Source organism: Mesocricetus auratus, unplaced genomic scaffold (genome assembly GCF_017639785.1).
Source record: "Mesocricetus auratus isolate SY011 unplaced genomic scaffold, BCM_Maur_2.0 Super-Scaffold_100038, whole genome shotgun sequence".
Lineage (NCBI taxonomy): Eukaryota > Metazoa > Chordata > Mammalia > Rodentia > Cricetidae > Mesocricetus > Mesocricetus auratus.
The window spans coordinates 11,158,563-11,177,897 of record NW_024429216.1 but is presented as its reverse complement, the minus strand read 5'-3'; the positions used below and the strand labels follow the sequence as shown (position 1 = coordinate 11,177,897).

The following is a 19,335-nucleotide window of genomic DNA, read 5'->3' as shown; positions in this document are numbered from 1 at the left end:
GTCCCTCTGCTTACGGGACCCGGCCGGTGATTGGCGCTTCTGAAGCGCACACAGCGGAGGAACGACTGATTTCCCAGCCGTCCACTCCCGGGGGAACCCAATCCCGTTTGTCGGGAACGCAAGCCGGCTCGGATCTCGGAGGGACCCGAGCTTTGCTCACGTGGTCTCTCCCAACGCCGTCTTAAAGGGGCCGCGGCTCTTAAAGGGACAGGCGTCTGTTGTGCGGGCGTCCACGTGAGAGCCCGGGGAGGATTCCGCTCGGCTGCGTCGCGCTTCCGAGGCTGGAGTGTGTCTGGGCAGGCCCCGACGCGGCGAGGGCTTGAGCGGACGGGGTCGGGAAACGGGGCGTTTAAAGCACCCAGGAGAGGCGGAGTTTCTGGAGCTTGGGGTGAGCGGGAAACCTGGGAAGGAGGAGTTTCTGGTTAAGGGGCGGAGCCTCGGGTCCAGAGGGGCGGGGTCTCGTGGTTAGGGGCGGAGTCTCGAGCCCCAGGGGCGGAGTGAACGGCAGTGGGGCGTGTGAAGAAACCCCTAGGTGTGCCCGTGGACCAAGCGTCCCGAGCGGGACGTGTCCCCGCGCCCCGAGGGAGGCAGAGCCGCCGCTGGCCGCCCCCTCCCGGCCCCGCGTCCCAAGTAAACAGCCGCACGTGGGCGCGGGGTGTGGGGGGCGCGTCCACGCCCCTTCCCAGCAGAGCCGCGGGGCGGGGGCGGAGCCGCGGGGCGGGGGCGGAGCCGCGGGGCGGGGGGGCAGAGCCGCGGAGCTGCAGAGGGGGCGGAGCCGCGGAGCTGCAGGGCGAGCGGCGAGACAGGGCGGGCCGACCGCATTCCTGGCCGGTGCGTCAGCGTCGCGTCTCGCCCCCTCCGCGGAGATTCGGGCGACTCCTCCAGAACCGGGGCGCTCTCCCTCCTCCTATGCCTTTCGAGGACTCGAGGGGGCCGGGGGGCCGGGAGCTGCGCACTCCGCGTCCTCCGCGCGCGGCCTGAGGCTCTGGGCCGCCCTCCGAGGGCTCCTGGACTGCGGTTCCCAGGGGACCCCGGGTGGCCGGCGGGGACTCCGCGCCAGCAAAGCCTGGGCGAGTTTCTGTGAGGTGCTGATTTTTGAGACGTGGTCTTACTATGTAGCCCAGGATAGCCCCGAACTCGCAGAGATGCCCCCGATTCAAATCCCCGACTCTAAATCCCCGATTCAAAACCCTTATTTTTATTTTTTACTTTATTTAAACAGGTAGGCCGGGGCTCGGAGCCCTGATTAAGACGGACCCTTTTCTCGGCATAGTATTGGACCGTGTAAATTTCTCCCTGCCCTGGGAAACTGAGTCAGGAGGCGTGGGGAACGACTAAGGAGCTCTTCCCCTGCACCCACGGTGAATGGGGGTGTGGACTCCTGTGCATTTCGCCGCCCAGGGCACCCTCGATCTTCTGGTCCTCGCTCTTGCCGTCTGTGAAATGGATCGCGCCTGACTCCAAATGGCAATGTGCCTGGCTGCGCCCCGGCCCTCCAGGACTACAAATCCCAAGATGCTCCAGGCGACCGCGGCTCTCCCTCCCCTGCGGGACACGCCTCCCTCCAGCCCGAGTCACGTCGTCTAACCTGTTCCCCTGCGACTGCCCCGCCCCGTCCTCCGCTCCCCGCCGCCGGAGCCGGAGCCCGAGGAAAAGCCCCCTGGTGCCAGGATCTGCCCCGGACGCGTGAGTTCCACCCCACCTGGGGTCTAGCCACCCCAGAACCAGACGCCGCGGCCCTGGGGAGACTTGGTGGGACCCCGGGCACCTTTAGTCCCGGGGCAGACTGTGAGGTGCTCACCCCGGGTCCCCGGGATGGGGCAACTGGGGCGCAGGCTTTCCTGCGCAGGAGGATGGGGCTCGGACGCCCGCGGTCTTAGGGGCACTCGGAGCCTTTGGAGTCTTGAAACCTTTAACTGCGGACTCTGGCGAGTGTCTCGGGGATGTTGCGCTCCCGGCTCTCTGGGTTCGGGGCAGCTGTGGGAGGTTAGGACGGTCTAGAATGGCCGGGCGCCCCTTCGCCCTCCCGCTGACTTGGGCGCCGAGCCTCTAGGTCCTTGCGTCAAACCAGAGGCGCTGGGATAGTGGACCCCGGTCCTTGAAGGCAGTGAGTGGGGCCAGCACGGGGGTGGGGCGGGGCAGGGGGCGGGTGTTCTTCGGGGGGCCGTGTCCCGACGCTACACACACTACTTTCTGGTTTTGGGGTGGGGGCAGGGGGTGAGAAACCGGGGCAGCTCTCCAGCCTCCTCTGTGCCGCTGAGCGAACCCCAACATGTCATTAGCCGGGGCGTCAGACCTGCCTAACCAGAGCAGGCACAGCCTACTGAAGGCGCCCCCTAGCCGAAGCGGGGTCGGATCTCTCGTTGCCCCCACCAGGGTGGGACATTCCTGGAGTTGGCTGACATCAGTGTAGAGCCCAGGCCAGCATAACAGGACCGCGGGGATGGGCCCGGGGGGGGGGGGTTGTGTGACCCTGGCCTGCTGCGTTTGCACGGAATGGAAGGGGTAAACCGAGGCTGGTTTCCCCCTGACAGCTGTCTATGGAAGGGATTCCTCCCTCCCAGCAGATTCTTCTAACTAGCCTTCTTCCTCTCGGGGTGGGGGGTGAGAAATGTCACCTCCACTTCCATCTGTGTGACCTGGGTATTGTGGGAGATAAGGGAGGGATAGAGGCTAATTCTGGAAGTGTCTGTCCTTGAGCCTGGGAGAGGGCGGGGCCTGCAGGCAATTCCCTCATCTCTCCACCTCTGGGCCCCTGGGTCGGGGACTAAGAAGGTGGGATGGGGAGGTGACAGGGATCTGAAGAGTGTGAGGGGTTAATGCCAGGGAGAACGCGGGTGACAACCTGAAATGAAACGTGTAAACAGTAGCCACATCTGCCAACCCAGACTGTCCTGCCGGGCTCGGGTCAGGATGGGTCTCTGTGTCCGCACAAGTGCTTGGCAGTCGTCCAAAGGAAAGAACGTGGAGCTCCACCTTCAGTGGAGTTAGTTGACCCCGCGGAAGGACTCCTCCCCAGCAATGGGGAAACTGAGGCAGGCAAAAACGACACCGCCCACACGCTGGGATCTTGCCAGTTTCTGTCTGGAATCTTCCAGGGTTCTCACCCTCCCATAGTCCTGCGTTACTCAGGGTAACCGCGGTTGTGGGTGGGAAATTTAGGGTCTGAGGTCCAAAGGCTCGGGCAGTTGAGGCCACTGGCCACAGAAGCAGAGCTCTTCAGAAGGGTTGGCATGTGGGCTCAGAGTGCTGCCTTATCTAGCATGCAGGAACCCAGAACTGAATGAAGCAGACTCCACGGTAAACGCCGGTATTTCTAGACCGGGGAGATGGGGCAGAGGACTGGAAATGTAAGTTTAGCATGGAGGTGGTGGTGCACACCTTCAACCCCAGCACTGGGCGGGGGGCAGAGGCAGGCAGATCTCTGGGTTCGAGGCTAGCCTGATCTACAGAGTGAGTTCCAGGACAGCTCAGACTACACTGAGAGATCCTGTCTCGAAAACCAAAAAGAAGAAAGGAAGACAGAAAGAAGGAAAAGAAAAAGCGTAGGAAAGGTTACATGAGATGCTGTCAGAGAACACAAACAAAACCCCAGCCACCACTGTGGGGGGTGGTGGTGCACACCTTTAATTCCGGCTCCTAGATCCCTGAGGCCAGCCTGGTCTGCACAGATGCAGAGAAGACAGGGCTACGCAAACAAACCAACCAACCAAAAGAACCTCTGGGAGCATCTCCGGGGCCTGGGTTGTCCTCCCTGGCTCTGAGCCTGCCCGTGTGTGATTGATCCCCCGGCCCCATTACTGAGCCCAAGACACGTGCAGGCTACATAAGCAAACTGTTGCCGGGAGCTGAAGTTCAGCTCGTGTTTGAGACAGTGTCACTCATGTAGTCCAGGGTGGCCTCAGTGCTGGGACTGCAGACACTCACCTGCGCTACCCTAGGAACCATGGAGGCAGGCTGGCAGACCGAAACATTCGGTCTTTAGATTGCACTGTTGTAAACACTGTATAATTTAGGTCTTCTCATGCTCAGAGCTCATCTGGGTGAAGGCATTAACCCCCCCCCCACACACACACACTCTATACACATGGAAAGCAAGGGACAAAGAAGCCATCGTGATAACTAGCTCAAGGCAGAGGGGAATGGGCTAGGGGAAGTCCCTGGCCCATTTCACAGAGGCAAACATCAAGTCTGACCCGGCTGGAGTGAAGGATTAAGTTGTGGGTGTTCCCCGCCCATCCCAGTGCCCTGACCTGGATCCCAGTGAGTCCTCCAGGAAGCCCAGAAGGACCCTTCAGCTCTGAGAACCTGTTTGGTGCAGAGGAGGCAGGGAAGCCTGAGGGTGGAGATTGGGAGCGGGTTGAAAGGGGAGCTGTAGAGTTGGAGGGGAGCCCAAGGAAAAGACCCGAGGGTGGAGGGAGGAACAGGAGCATGGGAACAGAGGCTCTGCCTCGCCTGGCTCGCCCGGTCCCTGGCCTGCGGAGCTGTGCACCTGCCCGGGCCCGCCTCGCATTCCTGGGGCCTGAGCTCAACCATTGCGCTCGCCGGGAACGCGCGCCCCCTAGCGGTCGCGGTGTTCCTACCAACCACACCAGCGCGGGGACCCCGCGCTCTCAGAACCCAGTGGATAATGACGCGTTTCCCCAGAGATCATTTTCCTAGGAAGGGGATTTCTGTACTCGGGAAGAACAGGCTCTTACCTGCTGAGCCACGCCTCGGCGCTCTGTGCACACAGGAGAGCCGCTACCCGTAGAGGTCGAGGCTGCCGCTGCAGCTGGGAAACTTTGGTCCTCCACATTCCAAACGGTGCAGCCTTCTCTCCAGCCCGGAGACCAGGTCGTTCGTGTAGCTCTGGCCGGCCCTGGAGCATGAAATGTAAACAAGCCTGGCTGTCTTCAGGCCTCTGCCTTTGGAAGCTAGGATTACAGGCGTGTGTGGCCAGGCCTAACTATCCTCTATTTTCTGAGGCCCAGTTTCTCATGGCCCTGATTTCTTCTTGTATTTTCTGTCCAGATAGATCTTTGCATTGGTCCAGTGAGGCAACCTCTTTACCTTTGTTTTACAAGTTAAGCAGCTGAGGCACTGTTGCCGGGGCATTCCAGAGGTCTCATCTCTGGTTTCTGGCTTGTGGTAGACTCCAGGAGAGTGCAGTTCTGGGATAGACAGAAAGTACAGCAGGAAAATTGTAAGTTGTGGGCAGAGCAAACTAAAGAATTCTAGAATAGAATAGAGATAGAAGGATAGAATCTTGAACTTGAATCCTATTTTTCAACTAGGGATTGAATCTAGGGCCTCAATCACGATAGACAGAGCTCCATTATTGAGCCACGCCCCCAACCCCTCACTGGGGGATTCTAGGCAGGGGCTGTACTACTGAGCCACCCCCCCAGCCCCTCACTGGGGGATTCTAGGCAGGGGCTCTACCATTGAGCCACATCCCCAGCCCCTCAGTAGGGATTCTAGGCAGGGGACTCTGCTACCATTCCAAGCCCCAGCCCCTCACTGGGGGATTCTAGGCAGGGGCTCTACCACTGAGTCACACCCCCATTCCCAGGTCAGAAGTTTCTCTCAGTAGACACTCAAGCCTTCATCTCCATCTTTGTAGAGCTTTACCATCTCAGAGTCATTACTGGGTGTGGCGATGCCTGACTGTATCCCCAGCCACAGAGAGGCAGGAGGAGCCATTAGCAAAGTCCCTGGATAGCCTGGGCTACATGAGACTATAACATCAGGTTCCAGAGTGGAGCCCTCCCTGAGATCAGAAGGGCCTTTCCGAATACTCAGTTCGCACCCTCCTGCCCTGTGGGGGTCTCGGGCGGAGTCAGGGAGTCTCCAACCCCAGGAGTGCAGATCACACATGCTCAGATGAGCCAACAGTCCCAACAGGTTCTAGTCGTCATGGCTCTCCAGACAGAGGCTGGTGTCGACATGTCCCAGCTGGCCCCGCGGCCTACACCTTTACCTTTACCGCCAAAGCTAAAAGGTGACAGGCTGGCGGGCGTGGCGGCTGCCATGGGGATAGAGATGGCTGGCCTGACCGGTTCCCAGCAGCCTGGCTTCCTCCCTCTAGCTTGTGACCATAGCTGTCTCTCTGGCCCCGGCCACGCCCCTGTCCGTCCTCCTAACAATGGGTCAGTGTGAACAGGGCCTCCTGTGGACGGTGACAGAGGAGGTGGTGATGTACCTGCCCCTGGCTGGCCTGGAACTCACCAGGCTGGCCTGAAACTCAGAGATCCACCTGCTTCTGCCTCCCAATGCTGCAATTACAGGCGTGGCCACCACCACCCGACTAATTTATTTTATTTTTAAGTACGAGAATGCAGAGGGTGCTGGGATTGACATGTGAGGCTAGCTCGTTTCTAATTCAAATTTTAAAAAGGTGTGTGGGTGTTTGTTGGTACGCACATGTGAGTGTGGGTGCTCTCTGAGGCTGGAGAGGGCATTGGGTGCCTGGGAGCTGGAGTTGCAGGCAGCTGTGAGCCGTTGTGCTTGGATGGGTGCTGGGAATCGAACTCAGGCTGCTGGACAATCCGACCCCAGGCTCTGTCTCTTCTTCCATTGTATCTCTTCTTTTTCTTTTTGCTCTTGGCGGCAGGGTCTCCTATTGTCTGAGCTTGCCTCCAACTTGCCGAGAGGCCGAGGATTGCAACTCATGATCCCCTTGCCTGTTCCTCCCAAGCACTGGGATGGGGGCGCACCACAGACATGCGCTCGCTCCAAGCTGTGTGAATTGTATTAGCAAGAGGGTTTGTGCGCTCCTGTGTGTGGAGTGTGTGTTCCTGTGTGTGGAGTGTGTGTGTGCACCTCTCTGCATGTGATGTGTTGGTGTGGAGTGTGCTCTATGTATCATGTGTTGGTGTGTCCTTGTACATGGAAGCCAAGGGCAATAACGCAAATCTTCCTCTACCACTCTCCACCCTATGTGGCTGTTTTTTAGGATTTGTTTCTTTTGTTTTATGTATATGAGTGCTTTGCATGCTGGAGTTACAGAAGGTTGTGAGCCGCCATGTGGGTGCTGAGAATTGAACCTCTTGACCTCTGAACCCTCTATCCATCCCCACCTTCGGTTTTGAGACAAGGTCTCTTTCGGAACAGATTTGGCAGGAGCAGCTGCCTGTCTCCACTTCCTCAGAGCTGGCATTCCCAACATGCACCTGTGCTCCCAGCATGCACCTGCCCCTCTGAGTTTCCCTGGGGTGCTAAGGGCTGACTTCAGTTCTTCATGCTCAACAGAAAGGCCCGAACCAACCGAGCCAGCTGTGCCGTAGCCTTTAACCCAGGTTAACTTCTCACTTGCTTAGCCTCCTGCCGGCAGGCACCACCACAATTGGTTAGAAATGTTTTTAAGGTAGGGCTCACTCTGTATCCCACACTATATTGAACGCACGTCGTAGACCAGGCTGGTCTGAAACTAGAAGTCCTTTATGGGACTGGAGAGATGGCTCAGTGGTTAAGAGCACTGACTGCTCATCCAGAGGACCTGGGTTCAATTCCGAACCCACATGGCGGCTCACAACTGACTGTCACTCCAAGATCTGACGCCCTCACACAGACACACATGCAGACGAAACACCAATGCACATAAAATGAAAATAAATTACTTTTTTTAAAAAACAAATCCTTTGCAGCTGCCTCAAGAACTAACGTTGCAGGTGAATGACCCAGGTCTAGCCCGTAACTGTTGTTAGAGGTGGAGCAGGCCCTAGGGCCGTGGTTTAGTTGGTAAGGCGCATACGTAGCGTCCGTTCCCAGCACTGCACAATCCACTTGGCACTCCAAGCCTGTAATCTCAGCACTCAGGATGTACAAGCAGGAGGACCAAAAGTTGGAGCTCACCCTAAATTACGTATGAGCTTTAGACCAGTCTGGGCTACGTGACACCCTGTCCCACACAACAACAACAAAATTGAGCTGGAGAGATGGCTCAGAAGTTAGGAGCCCCTGTTGCTCTTACAGAGAACCCAGGTTCAGTTCCCAGCACCCGTATGTTAGTTCACAACTATTTGTCATTATTGTTCAAGGGAATCTGACGCCCTCTTCTGATCACCATGGGCACCAAGCTTGCAAACGTGCGTGCAGACTCTCATATACATGAAATAAGTAATCTAAAAGTGAGCAAAACAAAAACCAAACAACAAATTTAGTATGCAGGTACAGGCCTGTAATCCAAAAGTCCTGGAGGCCAAGGCAGGTCAAGGATTGTGAATTTGAAGTCTATGTGAAGTTTTCCAGGCCACCCTGAACACTTAAAAAGACTGTGTCAACAGTAAAATGATGGCTGGGGGAGTAACTCGGTGGTAGAGTCCCTGTCTAGAATCCCCCAGTGAGGGTCTGGGGGTGTGGCTCAGTGGTAGAGCCCCTGCCTAGAATCCCCAGTGAGGGGCTGGGGGCGTGGCTCAGTGGTAGCGCCCCTCCCTTACATGCATGTGGCACTGCCTTTAATTCTCATTATAGCAATAAACAAAACAAAAAATGAACACCAAAACTGGTGGTGTCTCCTCATCCCTAGTAAACTTTCATTATAGTAGCAGTTAATTATTTCAACCTCAGTTCAATACCACACGGGGTTGATGGTGACATTCTTTGTCTCAAACTTTCTAGAATGGCTTAGGACTTCTAGGTAGCTAATGGACATGGACAGAGTTTTGAAGGAATTGGCATTCTGGAGCCTTAATGGCTGGTGAGGGCCCTGCCTTCCCCGGGGGTCGGGCCTTGGGGGCGTGGCCTGAAGGGTCTGAGCACCTTCTCCATCCAGGCAGGCACCCTGCTCCGGCCGGCACCATGGACAGCGAAGCATTCCAGAATGCTCGGGATCTCCTGGATCTGAATTTCCAGTGTGAGCTGGGGGCAGGGGCGGGCGGGCGGGGCCCGGTGAGGGGGCGTGGTGGAGGGGCGTGGCCTTGACTTTCACTCTCACCCACCCAGCGCTGGCCATGAAGCACATGGACCTGAAACAGATGGAGTTGGACACCGCGGCCGCCAAAGTGGACGAACTGACCAAGCAGCTAGAGTCCCTGTGGTCAGACTCGCCAGCGCCTCCTGGCCCACAGGCTGGAGTCCCCCCTAGGGTGAGCCTGGTGACGCTCCTGACCCCCAAAGACAGCTTCTCTCAGGGAAGGCTCGAATTTCTAAGGCTGTGAGCTATGCAAGGCCATCTAGAAGAGAGGGACCCTAGGCATGGAGAACGGACGCTTTCCCGCTCTAGGGGAGCTAAGGCAGAAGGATCGATTCAGTGCCAGCCTCTCCGGACTTCATAGTGAGTTCAAGGCCAGCCTGGGCTACGCAGAGGCTGGCTAAGTTATAGAATGTTTGCTTGGCATGAATGAAGGTCTGGGTTCTAGCTCCCGATTCATATAAAATCAGGGCTTGTGGTACACTCCTGTTATACTGGAGATGGAGAGGCAAGAGGATAAGGAGTTCGTGGCCACACTTGGCTACATGAAATCTCAAAAGTTTTTTTTTTTAATTAATTAATTAATTAATTAATTTTTTGGTTTCGTGAGACAGGGTTTCTCTGTGTATCTTTGGAACCTGTTCTGGAACTGGATCTGTAGACCAGGCTGGCCTGGGACTCACAGATCCACCTGCCTCTGCCTCCCAACACCGCCCAGTGTTGGGATTACAGTGTCCGCCACCATTGCCCGGAGTAATTTGTTCATTTTTTAAATCAGTGTCTCAGTATGTAGCCCTAGCTGGTCTGGAACTCACAGAGATCCACCTGCTTCTGCCTCAGGGTGCTGGGATTAAAGGCGTGGCCACTTTTTTTTTTGAGACATGTTTCTCATATGCAGTACTCACCCCACTCCCTTGTCGTCTTCTCTGACTCTTCCATGCCCGACTTCCCCACAGATGTCCCGGTACAGCGCCAGCCCTGTCCCAGAGCATTTTGGCAGCAGAGGGTCCCCACAGAAGACATCCAGCGATGGCACCGAGGCCCGTTTTGGACGCTCGGAGAGTGCCCCGTCCCTGCACCCCTACAGCCCTCTATCCCCCAAAGGCCGGCCGTCCTCCCCGCGTACCCCCATCTACCTGCAGCCGGATGCCTACAGTAGCCTGGAGCGCGCGCCGTCGCCCAGACCCCGAGCCTTTGACGGGGCAGGCAGTCCCCATGGCCGGGCACCGTCCCCACGGCCGGGGACTGGCTCGATGCGCCAGCCGGGACCCCCAACGCCCTTCGACTACCTGGGCCGTGCGGGGTCCCCCCGGGGCAGCCCTCTAGCCGAGGGACCCCAAGCCTTCTTCCCGGAGCGCGGACCTTCTCCCCGGCCTCCCGCGGCAGCGTATGACGCACCGGCCGCATTCGGGAGCCCCCTGCTGGGCGCGGGTGGCAGTGCCTTCGCCCCGCCGCTTCGCGCACAAGGTACACAGGGAGCCATCCTGGGGGGCTGGCCTAGTGTAGCCAATGCTTACACCCTCACTCACGCACCCCTTCCCCAGACGACCTGACGCTGCGCCGGAGGCCCCCGAAAGCCTGGAACGAGTCTGACTTGGATGTAGCTTATGAGAAAAAGTCTTCACAGACAGCGAGCTATGAGCGTGAGTGACAGGGATAGGGGAACCTGGAGGACGGGAATCCGGAGTCCATTCCAACGATGAGATGCGTGTTTTGCAGGGCTGGATGTCTTCACACGGCCTGCCTCGCCGGGCCTGCAGCTTTTGCCCTGGAGAGAGAGCAGCCTGGATGGGCTGGGGGGCGGTGGCAAGGTGAGGGGCAGGTGGGCAGCACGGGGGTAAAGTTGGAAGTGCGTGTGTGCCTTCTCTCATGGTCTTTATGGTGGGGGGCTGAGGATTGACTCTAGGGCCGCGTTCATTCTAGGTGAGTGGATACTGCTAAGCTACCACCCCCAGCCCCTCACTGGGGCATTCTAGGCAGGGGCTCTACCACTGACCACACCCCAGCCCCTCACTGGGGGATTCTAGGCAGGGGCTTTACTACTAAGCTAGCTGTATCGACAAACTTCTGCTTGGTTTTCAGTCCCTTCTGAGTGGTAGCCTCCAAGTGTGCATACTCTTCCTCTTTTGTGTGTGTGTGTGTGTGTGTGTGTGTGTGTGTGTTTCTCTAGCCCGAACTGGCCTTACAGTCAAAGTCAAGGCAATCCTCCTGCCTCAGCCTCTCCTGCTGGCTTTCCTGTGCATGCCGTCACACACACGTCCTTTCCTTCCCCTCACCCTGTTGCCCTTACTTGTCTACATCCCTTTCTCCCTCCCCCACAGGACAACATCACCAGTGCCACATTGCCACGCAATTACAAGGTGTCCCCTCTGGCCACCGAGCGGCGTTCCGACGTAGGCAGCTACCGCCGCTCTGTGGGCTCGGCGGGGCCCTCAGGCACTCTGCCCCGCAGCTGGCAGCCCGTCAGCCGCATCCCCATGCCCCCCTCCAGCCCCCAGCCCCGCAACGCCCTGCGCCAGCGCCCCTTACCCCTCAGCATGATCTTCAAGCTCCAGAACGCTTTCTGGGAACATGGAGCCAGCAGGGCTGTGCTGCCGGGGTCCCCCATCTTCTCCCGAGCACCCCCACCTAAGCTGCCTCCCCAGCAGCCACCCCAGCCAGCCCCACAGCCCCAACCTCAGATGCCCCCCCAGCCCCAGGCTCAGCCCCAGACTCCGGCACCTCAACAGACTTGGCCTCCCATCAGTGAAGGTGAGTCAGACGAGGGGTCCTGGGGCAAACGATGGGGACCAGGGCAGCTGGGCCGCCACGGCAACCAAGCCTGAGTCCAGACGCTGTCCCTGGGGAGAGCCGGGCCACATAAACACGGGGCCAAGATGACAGAGCTTGAGACGTTCAAGGCATGTGCTAACCGCTCTGAGCCTTGTGCTCCCCGAGCGTAAAGCCGGAATCTTGATAGAATCCTATCTTTTGGGCCGTGATGCTGAAACCATATCAAGTCATGAAAATACGGCCCAGCGCATAGTCACTGCATAATTCCCATTGTCTCCTGGTTGACGGCATCCGTCTGTGCTAGAGGGGCGGAGTGATGCTGAGAGTGAGCCTCTCCAAGATGCTCACTTGCTGTGTGACTCAGGACAAGTCACTCAACCTCTCTGAGCCTATCGTGGTGGCATTGGGATGGTGGATGAAGACCAGTGGATGTTTTTCACCAGCTTCTGCAGCGCTGCTGGGGAGGGGAAGGGTTATAAAACAAACAGAGATCCCTGAACACCAGGTTTCTCCTCTGGAATTTCCTGCATGAGAGGTCAGGGCAGTGAAATTCTTAGGATCCTAGATAGCCAAGTTTGTTGTTGTTTGGTGGGGCGTGCAGATTCCAGAGTCAACCAGCTGTGTGACTTTGGGCGAGTGGATCTCCCTCTCTGAGCTGCAGATTCCTTTCTGTCAAATGGCGACAGTCACTGATCTTTTCTACAGTGTAGAAGGGATGCCTGTGTAAGGCTGAAGATACAACTTGGTGTGTCCAATGCTTATCGTGTGCCCTGTGGTCAGTGCTCAGCACCGTAAATAACTAAGTCGGCCATGTGGATGTTCAGTCAGTGGGAGATGCCGTCACGTTGTGTTACCCACAGCCCCAGGCAAAGTGTGTTCTAGAGTCTAGAGACGGCAAGTCACTGCCCTGAGGTCACACAGTACAGGATCTGGGTGCATCCCAGAGGCTGTGGATCTTGGTTAACTCCTGGTTGGCTTCCTCTGACGGGGCTCTTGTTCCTGCCAGGCCTCCTCAGATGCCCTGCTGAGCTGGAGCCCGAGCCGGAGCTGGAGGGGCTGCTGGCTCCCGTGCTGGAGGCTGGGGACACAGACGACGGTGCCGTCCCGCGGCCTCTTAGCCCCACCAGGCTGCAGCCGGCGCTGCCACCCGAAGCCCAGACCGTGCCTGAGCTGGAGGAGGTGGCCCGGGTACTGGCCGAGATTCCCCGGCCCCTCAAACGCAGAGGCTCCATGGAGCAGAGCCCTGCCGCCGCCCTGCCCCCCACCCACAAGAAGCAGTACCAACTGATCATCAATAGACTCTTCCATCGGCATGGCGGCCCCGGGCCGGGAGGGCCCGAGCCAGAGCTGTCCACAATCACAGAGGGATCGGACGCCCGAGCGGGGCCCCCTGCTCCCGCCCCACCGGCTCCCATCCCGCCCCCAGCCCCTCCCCAGAGCAGTGTTCCAGAGCAGCCCCAGAGCGTGGTAAGTCACAGGAGGAGACTGTGGTGCTCCTCGTGGATACAGTTGCTGTCTTTACCACACAGTGGTTTAAATGAGACACAGTGTTGTACCCAAACCCGGGCTACACACTATCCACTCAGATTAGCATGGCTTCCTGACCCAAGATGGTGCCCACCATGCTGCAGGAGGAGCCTGGGAATTGTAGTCTTGTGTGTAGACGGGGCTGGGCTCAGGGAAGGGGACAGACTGGGTGGATGGAGGGTGACCTGACAGCTTGGCTTCCTTTGCCTGTGCCTCGTGCCCAGCTTTCCTTCATGAGTCTCAGCTTTGTACCTGCAGCTGACTGGAGCGTTCAGTGTGACAGTGCGCTTATCTGAGACCTGGGGACCAGGCAGTCTGTGGCGCCTGTGTTTTCTGGGCTCCTGCTCTGTCTCCTTTTGAAGAGAGAGTCTCTGGTCCCCAAGCCTTTGGTCATCAAAAACTGCAGAGTTGCCGGCATTGGTGGCGCATGGCTTTAATCCCAGCACTCGGGAGGCAGAGGCAGGCGGATCTCTGTGAGTTCGAGGCCAGCCTGGTCTACAGAGCGAGTTCCAGGACAAATCCTGAAACAATACAGAGAAACCCTGTCTCGAAAGAGAGAGAGAGAGAGAGAGAGAGAGAGAGAGAGAGAGAGAGAGAGAGAGAGAGAGAGAGAGAATAAGTGCCTTGAAGACCACCTACTACTCCAAGCATTCCTAGCTTTTAGATCTCGGGGTCCTAGACTCCAGAGTCACAGGATGACCCGATAGTTGTGAAGGGCCAGTGTACCAGGGCGCAGCCAGCTCTCCCTCCCTTCACTCTTCCCTCCTGGGAGTGAGCCCTCCTGACCGTGAGGTGACCCGGCCCCGGGTCTGTGTTTCCCCTGAGGTGTGGGCGGGAAGACCTCCCTTGAAGCCCCGCTTTATGCTGCAGGAAATGCGTTCGGTACTGCGCAAAGTGGGGTCCCCGCGCAAGGCCCGGCGAGCGCGCCTCAACCCGCTGGTGCTGCTGTTGGACGCAGCGCTGACGGGCGAGCTGGACGTGGTACAGCAGGCGGTGAAGGAGGTGAGGTCCCCACACCCCGTGGCAGCCCCACCCCGGGGGGGGGCAGTGTGTGAGAGGCGGGGCTGAGCCCCCTCTTCCTGGTCTTCCCAGATGAATGACCCAAGCCAGCCCAATGAGGAGGGCATCACCGCCCTGCACAACGCCATCTGTGGTGCCAACTACCCCATCGTGGACTTCCTCATCGCCGCGGGCGCCAACGTCAACTCCCCTGACAGCCACGGCTGGTGAGCGGGTGGTGGGCGGGGCCTCGGCGTGGGCACTTCCAGTTGGGTGGTGCTGCGGGTTGGGACCGCCCTGCCTGAAGCTCAGCCTTCCGCCTCCAGGACACCGTTGCATTGCGCGGCTTCATGCAACGACACTGCCATCTGCACCGCGCTGGTCCAGCACGGTGCGGCCATCTTTGCCACCACGCTCAGTGATGGGGCCACCGCCATTGAAAAGTGCGACCCTTACCGGGAGGGCTACACAGACTGCGCCACCTATCTGGCAGGTGCGAGGCTGTGCCTGAAGTGGGGGTGGGGGTGGGGGCCGTGCAACCCGCCAGGCCGATGCCCGTGGATGGGTAGCGATTCAGGAACCGTGTCATTCAGACCGCACGGGCATTCCACCTGAGGGGCGAGCAGTCCAAACTCCAAATACTCTGTCCAGCTGCTGTGGGAGCCCACACTTGCCATCCCAGCGCTAGGGAGGCAGAGGCAGGGAGATCTCTGTGAGTTGGAGGCTAGCCTGGTCTACATAGCAAGCTCAGTCTAGCCAGGGCTACAGAAGGCTACCCTGTCTCAAGACCAAAAACCAACAAGAGGAAGGGCAGTGTGGCCCTCTGCTGGGAAGCCGTGTAGAGGCTGGGACACTTGCAGATGTCCCTGTGTTCACATCAGCTTTCACCAGGGACCAGGCTAAACTGCATGAATGGCACAGCCAAGATAGACTGCACCAGAGGCTTGCCCGCAGTCTCCACCGGGAGAGGCGGATGGGGTCATAGCTGGCATTAGGGGTCACGGGGCATGAGGTGGGGATGGGGGTCAGGCCATGCCGGCCCGTTCCTAAGGCTGGAGGACATAGTTGGGACCAGCTAGAGTCCCAGAGAGAGCCTGTCTTTAGAAAAGCTAGAGCCCCAGAGAGAGCCTGTTTTTAGAAAAGCTTGGGTGGATGGCAACTGTCCATAACTCCAAGACCTGACACTCCCACACAGACACACCTGCAGGTAAAACACCAGCGCACAAGGCAGCGTTGGTGGCTGCCTTTAATCCCAGCACTCGGGAGGCAGAGGCAGGCGGATCTCTGTGAGTTTGAGGCCAGCCTGGACTACCAAGCAAGTTCCAGGACAGCCTCCAAAGCCACAGAGAAACCCTGTCTCGAAAAACCAAAAAAAAAAAAAAAAAAAAAAAAAACACCAGCGCACATAAGATAAAAAAGCAGACACTGAAAACGGGGGGCTGGGGGGGTTGGGGGTGGGGGGTATGTGTAGCTCAGCGGGTGGAGCGCTCGCCTGGCATGATAGAGGTTCTGGGTTTGTCCCCTGCACTGCAGAGAGTGGGTGCTGAGGCCACACCACAGCTAGGGAGGCGGAGCCAGAAAGACTGAAAGTTCAGGGTCACTCTTGTCTATGTCTAGTCTGAGGCCAGCCTGGGTTACAGCTGGCCCTGTCTGTCTTTAGAGAGGGAGGTCACTCAGCAGTCAGGAGTATTGAGTTCAGTGCCCTGCACCGCCGTGGTGGCTACAGTCGTCTCCACTGTAATCCATGGGATCCAGTGCCCTCTTGTGGTGTGCAGATGTACAGGCAGACAAAGCTCCATCTACATAAAACATATAAATAAGCAAATCTTTAAAATAGGAGGGGAGGGGCTGGAGAGACGGCTCAGAGGTAAAGAGCACTGCTCTTCCAGGGGACCTGAGTTCAGTTCCCAGCAACCACATGGCGGCTCACAACCATCTGTAATGAGATCTGGTGCCCTCTGCTGGACTGCAGGGATACATGCAGGCAGAACACTATACATAACAAGGAGAGAGAGAGAGAGAGAGAGAGAGAGAGAGAGAGAGAGAGAGAGAGAGAGAGAGAGAGAGAGAGAGGCATGAAGGGTTGACCATCATTTTGGCACACCAAGATTCCTCAAGTGTCAGAGAGTGCCTGTTCCAACCCCTCACTGCCACCCACAGACAGAGACCTCTGTTGTTCCTGTCCCGTGCGGCTCCTTCCCCGGCCCTGCCCATGCTGCCGTGTTCTGTGTGTTCCCCGGCCCTGACCATGCTGCCGTGTTCTGTGTGTGTTTTCAGATGTTGAGCAAAGCATGGGTCTGATGCACGGCGGGCTCGTGTACGCACTCTGGGACTACAGTGCGGAGTTCGGGGATGAGCTGTCCTTCCGGGAGGGCGACTCAGTCACTGTGCTCCGGAGGGACGGGCCGGAAGAGACCGACTGGTGGTGGGCCTCACTACACGGCCAGGAGGGCTATGTGCCACGCAACTACTTTGGGGTGAGCCCAGAGGGGACCCGGTGGAAGCCCCCATTAATGGGTTTGGCCTGGCTGCTCTCAGGAAAGAGAAGGAGCAAAATGATGCCATTTCCTGTTATCCCGGTGCTTTGGAGACTGAGGCAGGGGAATTGCTAAGAGTTTGAGGCCAACCTAGGCTACATTGTAAATTTTAGGTTAGCCTAAGCTACAAATGGACTTCTTTCTCTCTTCAGTCCCTCTGCCACATCTGCTCACACACACACACACACACTCACACACACACACACGCACACACGCACACTCACACACTCACACACACACACACACACTCACACACACTCACACACTCACACACTCACACACACACACTCACACACACACACTCACACACACACTCACACACACTCACACACACACTCACACACACACTCACACACACTCACACACACACTCACACACGCACACTCACACACGCACACACACATATTCACACACACTCACACACACACTCTCACACACACACACTCACACACACGCACACACACACACACTCACACACACACGCACACACACACACGCGCGCTTCATTATTACCGTGGTAAAGGAGTCTAAAAGAATCCATCATTGGGTGTGCTATGGTGCAGGCCAAGGGGACCCCTTTCACTCAGGAAAGGAGATGGCAGTCACGTACAGGTTGCCCCATGTCTTCCCACCCTTGCCAGGGTGTGGCGGGTGGTCAGATGGCAGCCCCCCTCCTTGGAGGTGGGTTAGACGGGGCTGGGCTCCTGGTGTCTAACGGTCCCCTTCCTTCAGCTCTTCCCCAGAGTGAAGTCTCAGAGGAGCAAAATCTAGCAGGAATGAAGGATGATGTCGAGGACAAACGTGCAAGCCAGCCTGCCTTCCACCCGGACCTCCCCAGTCCAGCTACTGCCGAGTTTCCCTGCGCCCTCATCTCCAGAGGGGTGCGGCCTGCGCCAGAAGTTCCTCCAGAGGCTCAAGGAAGGGCAGCTCCAGACTTGAGATTAGGAAGCCGCCTTAGGCATCGGGTGAAGTGGGCCTGAGGACCTTTGTGGGCAGGAGACCTCCCCCACCGCACGCAGACACACACACATACACAGACACACAGACAGACACACACACACACACACACACACACACACACACACACAGACTTGCCAAATCAGACCTAGTTCAAAGAGCCTGCTAACTGCCCGCCAGCCGCTGCACTGTCTCAGCTGGCCTGGGAGGGTGGACGCACCCTTCATTCCTCCCTGAGTCCTTCTGCCCCCATTCCTCCCAGCAGCCCCCATTCCTCCCAGCAGCCCCCATTCCTCCCAGCAGCCCCCATTCCTCCCAGCAGCCCTCATTCCTCCCAGCAGCCCCCATTCCTCCCAGCAGCCTTGGGTGGGGTGCATGGCTCCTCAGCAGGATGTCTGCCCCCCCTCCCCAACCAAGTGCCTTCACACCCGTGTGGCTTAATGTTTGCCACGACATGGGGAACTGTTTCCTTTATAAATAAAGGTAGTTTGCACAGAAGCGAGCATCATTTTGCATCTGTTCAGGCTCCAAGAATGCTGTCTTTGCTTCAGAAGGATGGGTTAGTTTTTGTCAACTTGACACAAACCTCGACAAGATACTCACAGAGGCTGTCACTCACAAGCCCAATGTCTTTATTTTATTGTTTGTTTTTTGAGACAGTGTCTCACTATATATTCTAGCTGCCCTGGCTCTTGCTATGTAGATCAGGCTAGCTTCAAGCCTGCTTCTTCCTTTCAAATGCTAGCACTACAGATGAATGCCACCATACCCAGCTTTTTGTTTTGTTTTGCTTTTTGAGACAGGGTTTCTTTTTTTTTTTTTTTTTTTTTTTAAGGAGACAGGGTTTCTCTGTATTGTTTTAGAGGCTATCGGTCCAGCCCGGCCTCGAACTCACAGAGATCCGCCTGCCTCTGCCTCCTGAGTGCTGGGATTAAAGGTGTGTGCCACCACCGCCCGGGGAGACAGGGTTTCTTTTCTTTTTTTTTTTTAAGATTTTATTTATTATGTATTCACCACTTCATGTATGCCTGCCTGCCAGAAGAGGGCGCCAGATCTCATTACGGATGGTTGTGAGCCACCATGTGGTTGCTGGGAACTGAACTCAGCACCTCTGGAAGAGCAGCCAGGGCTCTTAACCTCTGAGCCATCTCTCCAGCCCCGAGACAGGGTTTCTTTCTCTGTGTAACTAACCCTGGCTCTCCTGGAACACACTCTGTAGACCAGGCTGGCCTCGAACTCACCACCTGCCAACCCCTCCTGAGTGCTGAGATTAAAGGTGTGTGTGAACACCTCCTTGCTCATGCCCAGTTTTTTAAAAAGGTTTTGAAACAGGATTTTATGTGCAGTCTAGACTACCGTTAAACCTATAATCAGACCCTGTAGGAGCTGGGGTTGATAGATGTGCCCCACCACGACCAGCTTTATTTATTTAGCAAAAGACAAAGAAAAGCTTTTAAATCATGTGACGTGGAAGAAATGGGAATGGCCCAGAGAATAAAAATGTTTAAAGGGGAAATAAAGAAAAATTAAAAAGGTCTGGCACCGCCTCCCCCAAGTCCATCTTCAGGGTCCTAACGTGAGGTCTAAGTTGAGAGAGCAAGAGGAACGTGTAACTGAGTGACTGGACACAGGCAGAGTGAGGTCCTGCCC

At 57.2% G+C, this 19,335-nt stretch overlaps 1 protein-coding gene across 5 annotated transcripts; it reads left to right on the top strand.

The window, feature by feature from the left end:
- Window positions 1-268: 268 nt before the first annotated feature.
- On the top strand, window positions 269-18,183 carry Ppp1r13l (protein phosphatase 1 regulatory subunit 13 like). 5 transcript variants are annotated; one of them, XM_040734275.1, is made up of 15 exons: window positions 269-388; window positions 1,223-1,686; window positions 8,602-8,680; window positions 8,756-8,836; window positions 8,926-9,068; window positions 9,850-10,360; window positions 10,438-10,536; window positions 10,613-10,704; window positions 11,215-11,644; window positions 12,672-13,132; window positions 14,063-14,194; window positions 14,285-14,418; window positions 14,518-14,684; window positions 16,469-16,668; window positions 17,461-18,183. In XM_040734275.1, the coding sequence occupies exons 3-15, from the start codon at window positions 8,674-8,676 to the stop codon at window positions 17,497-17,499; spliced, it is 2,496 nt and encodes an 831-aa protein (XP_040590209.1). In that variant the 5' UTR covers window positions 269-388; window positions 1,223-1,686; window positions 8,602-8,673; the 3' UTR covers window positions 17,500-18,183. The 5 variants fall into 5 exon arrangements, with proteins under 5 accessions (XP_040590209.1, XP_040590213.1, XP_040590212.1 ...); XM_040734276.1 differs by lacking the exon at window positions 269-388 and adding an exon at window positions 880-1,085; XM_040734279.1 differs by lacking the exon at window positions 8,602-8,680 and having other exon boundaries at window positions 8,760-8,836.
- The last annotated feature ends 1,152 nt before the right edge of the window (window positions 18,184-19,335 follow it).

What these genes read in the sequence shown, in the direction of transcription:
- Ppp1r13l (XM_040734275.1), top strand. An exon ending in ACAGACAGCGAGCTATGAGC is followed by an intron (nt 10,537 to 10,612) that starts GTGAGTGACAGG and finishes CGTGTTTTGCAG; the next exon opens with GGCTGGATGTCTTCACACGG. An exon ending in TGCCACGCAACTACTTTGGG is followed by an intron (nt 16,669 to 17,460) that starts GTGAGCCCAGAG and finishes CCCTTCCTTCAG; the next exon opens with CTCTTCCCCAGAGTGAAGTC.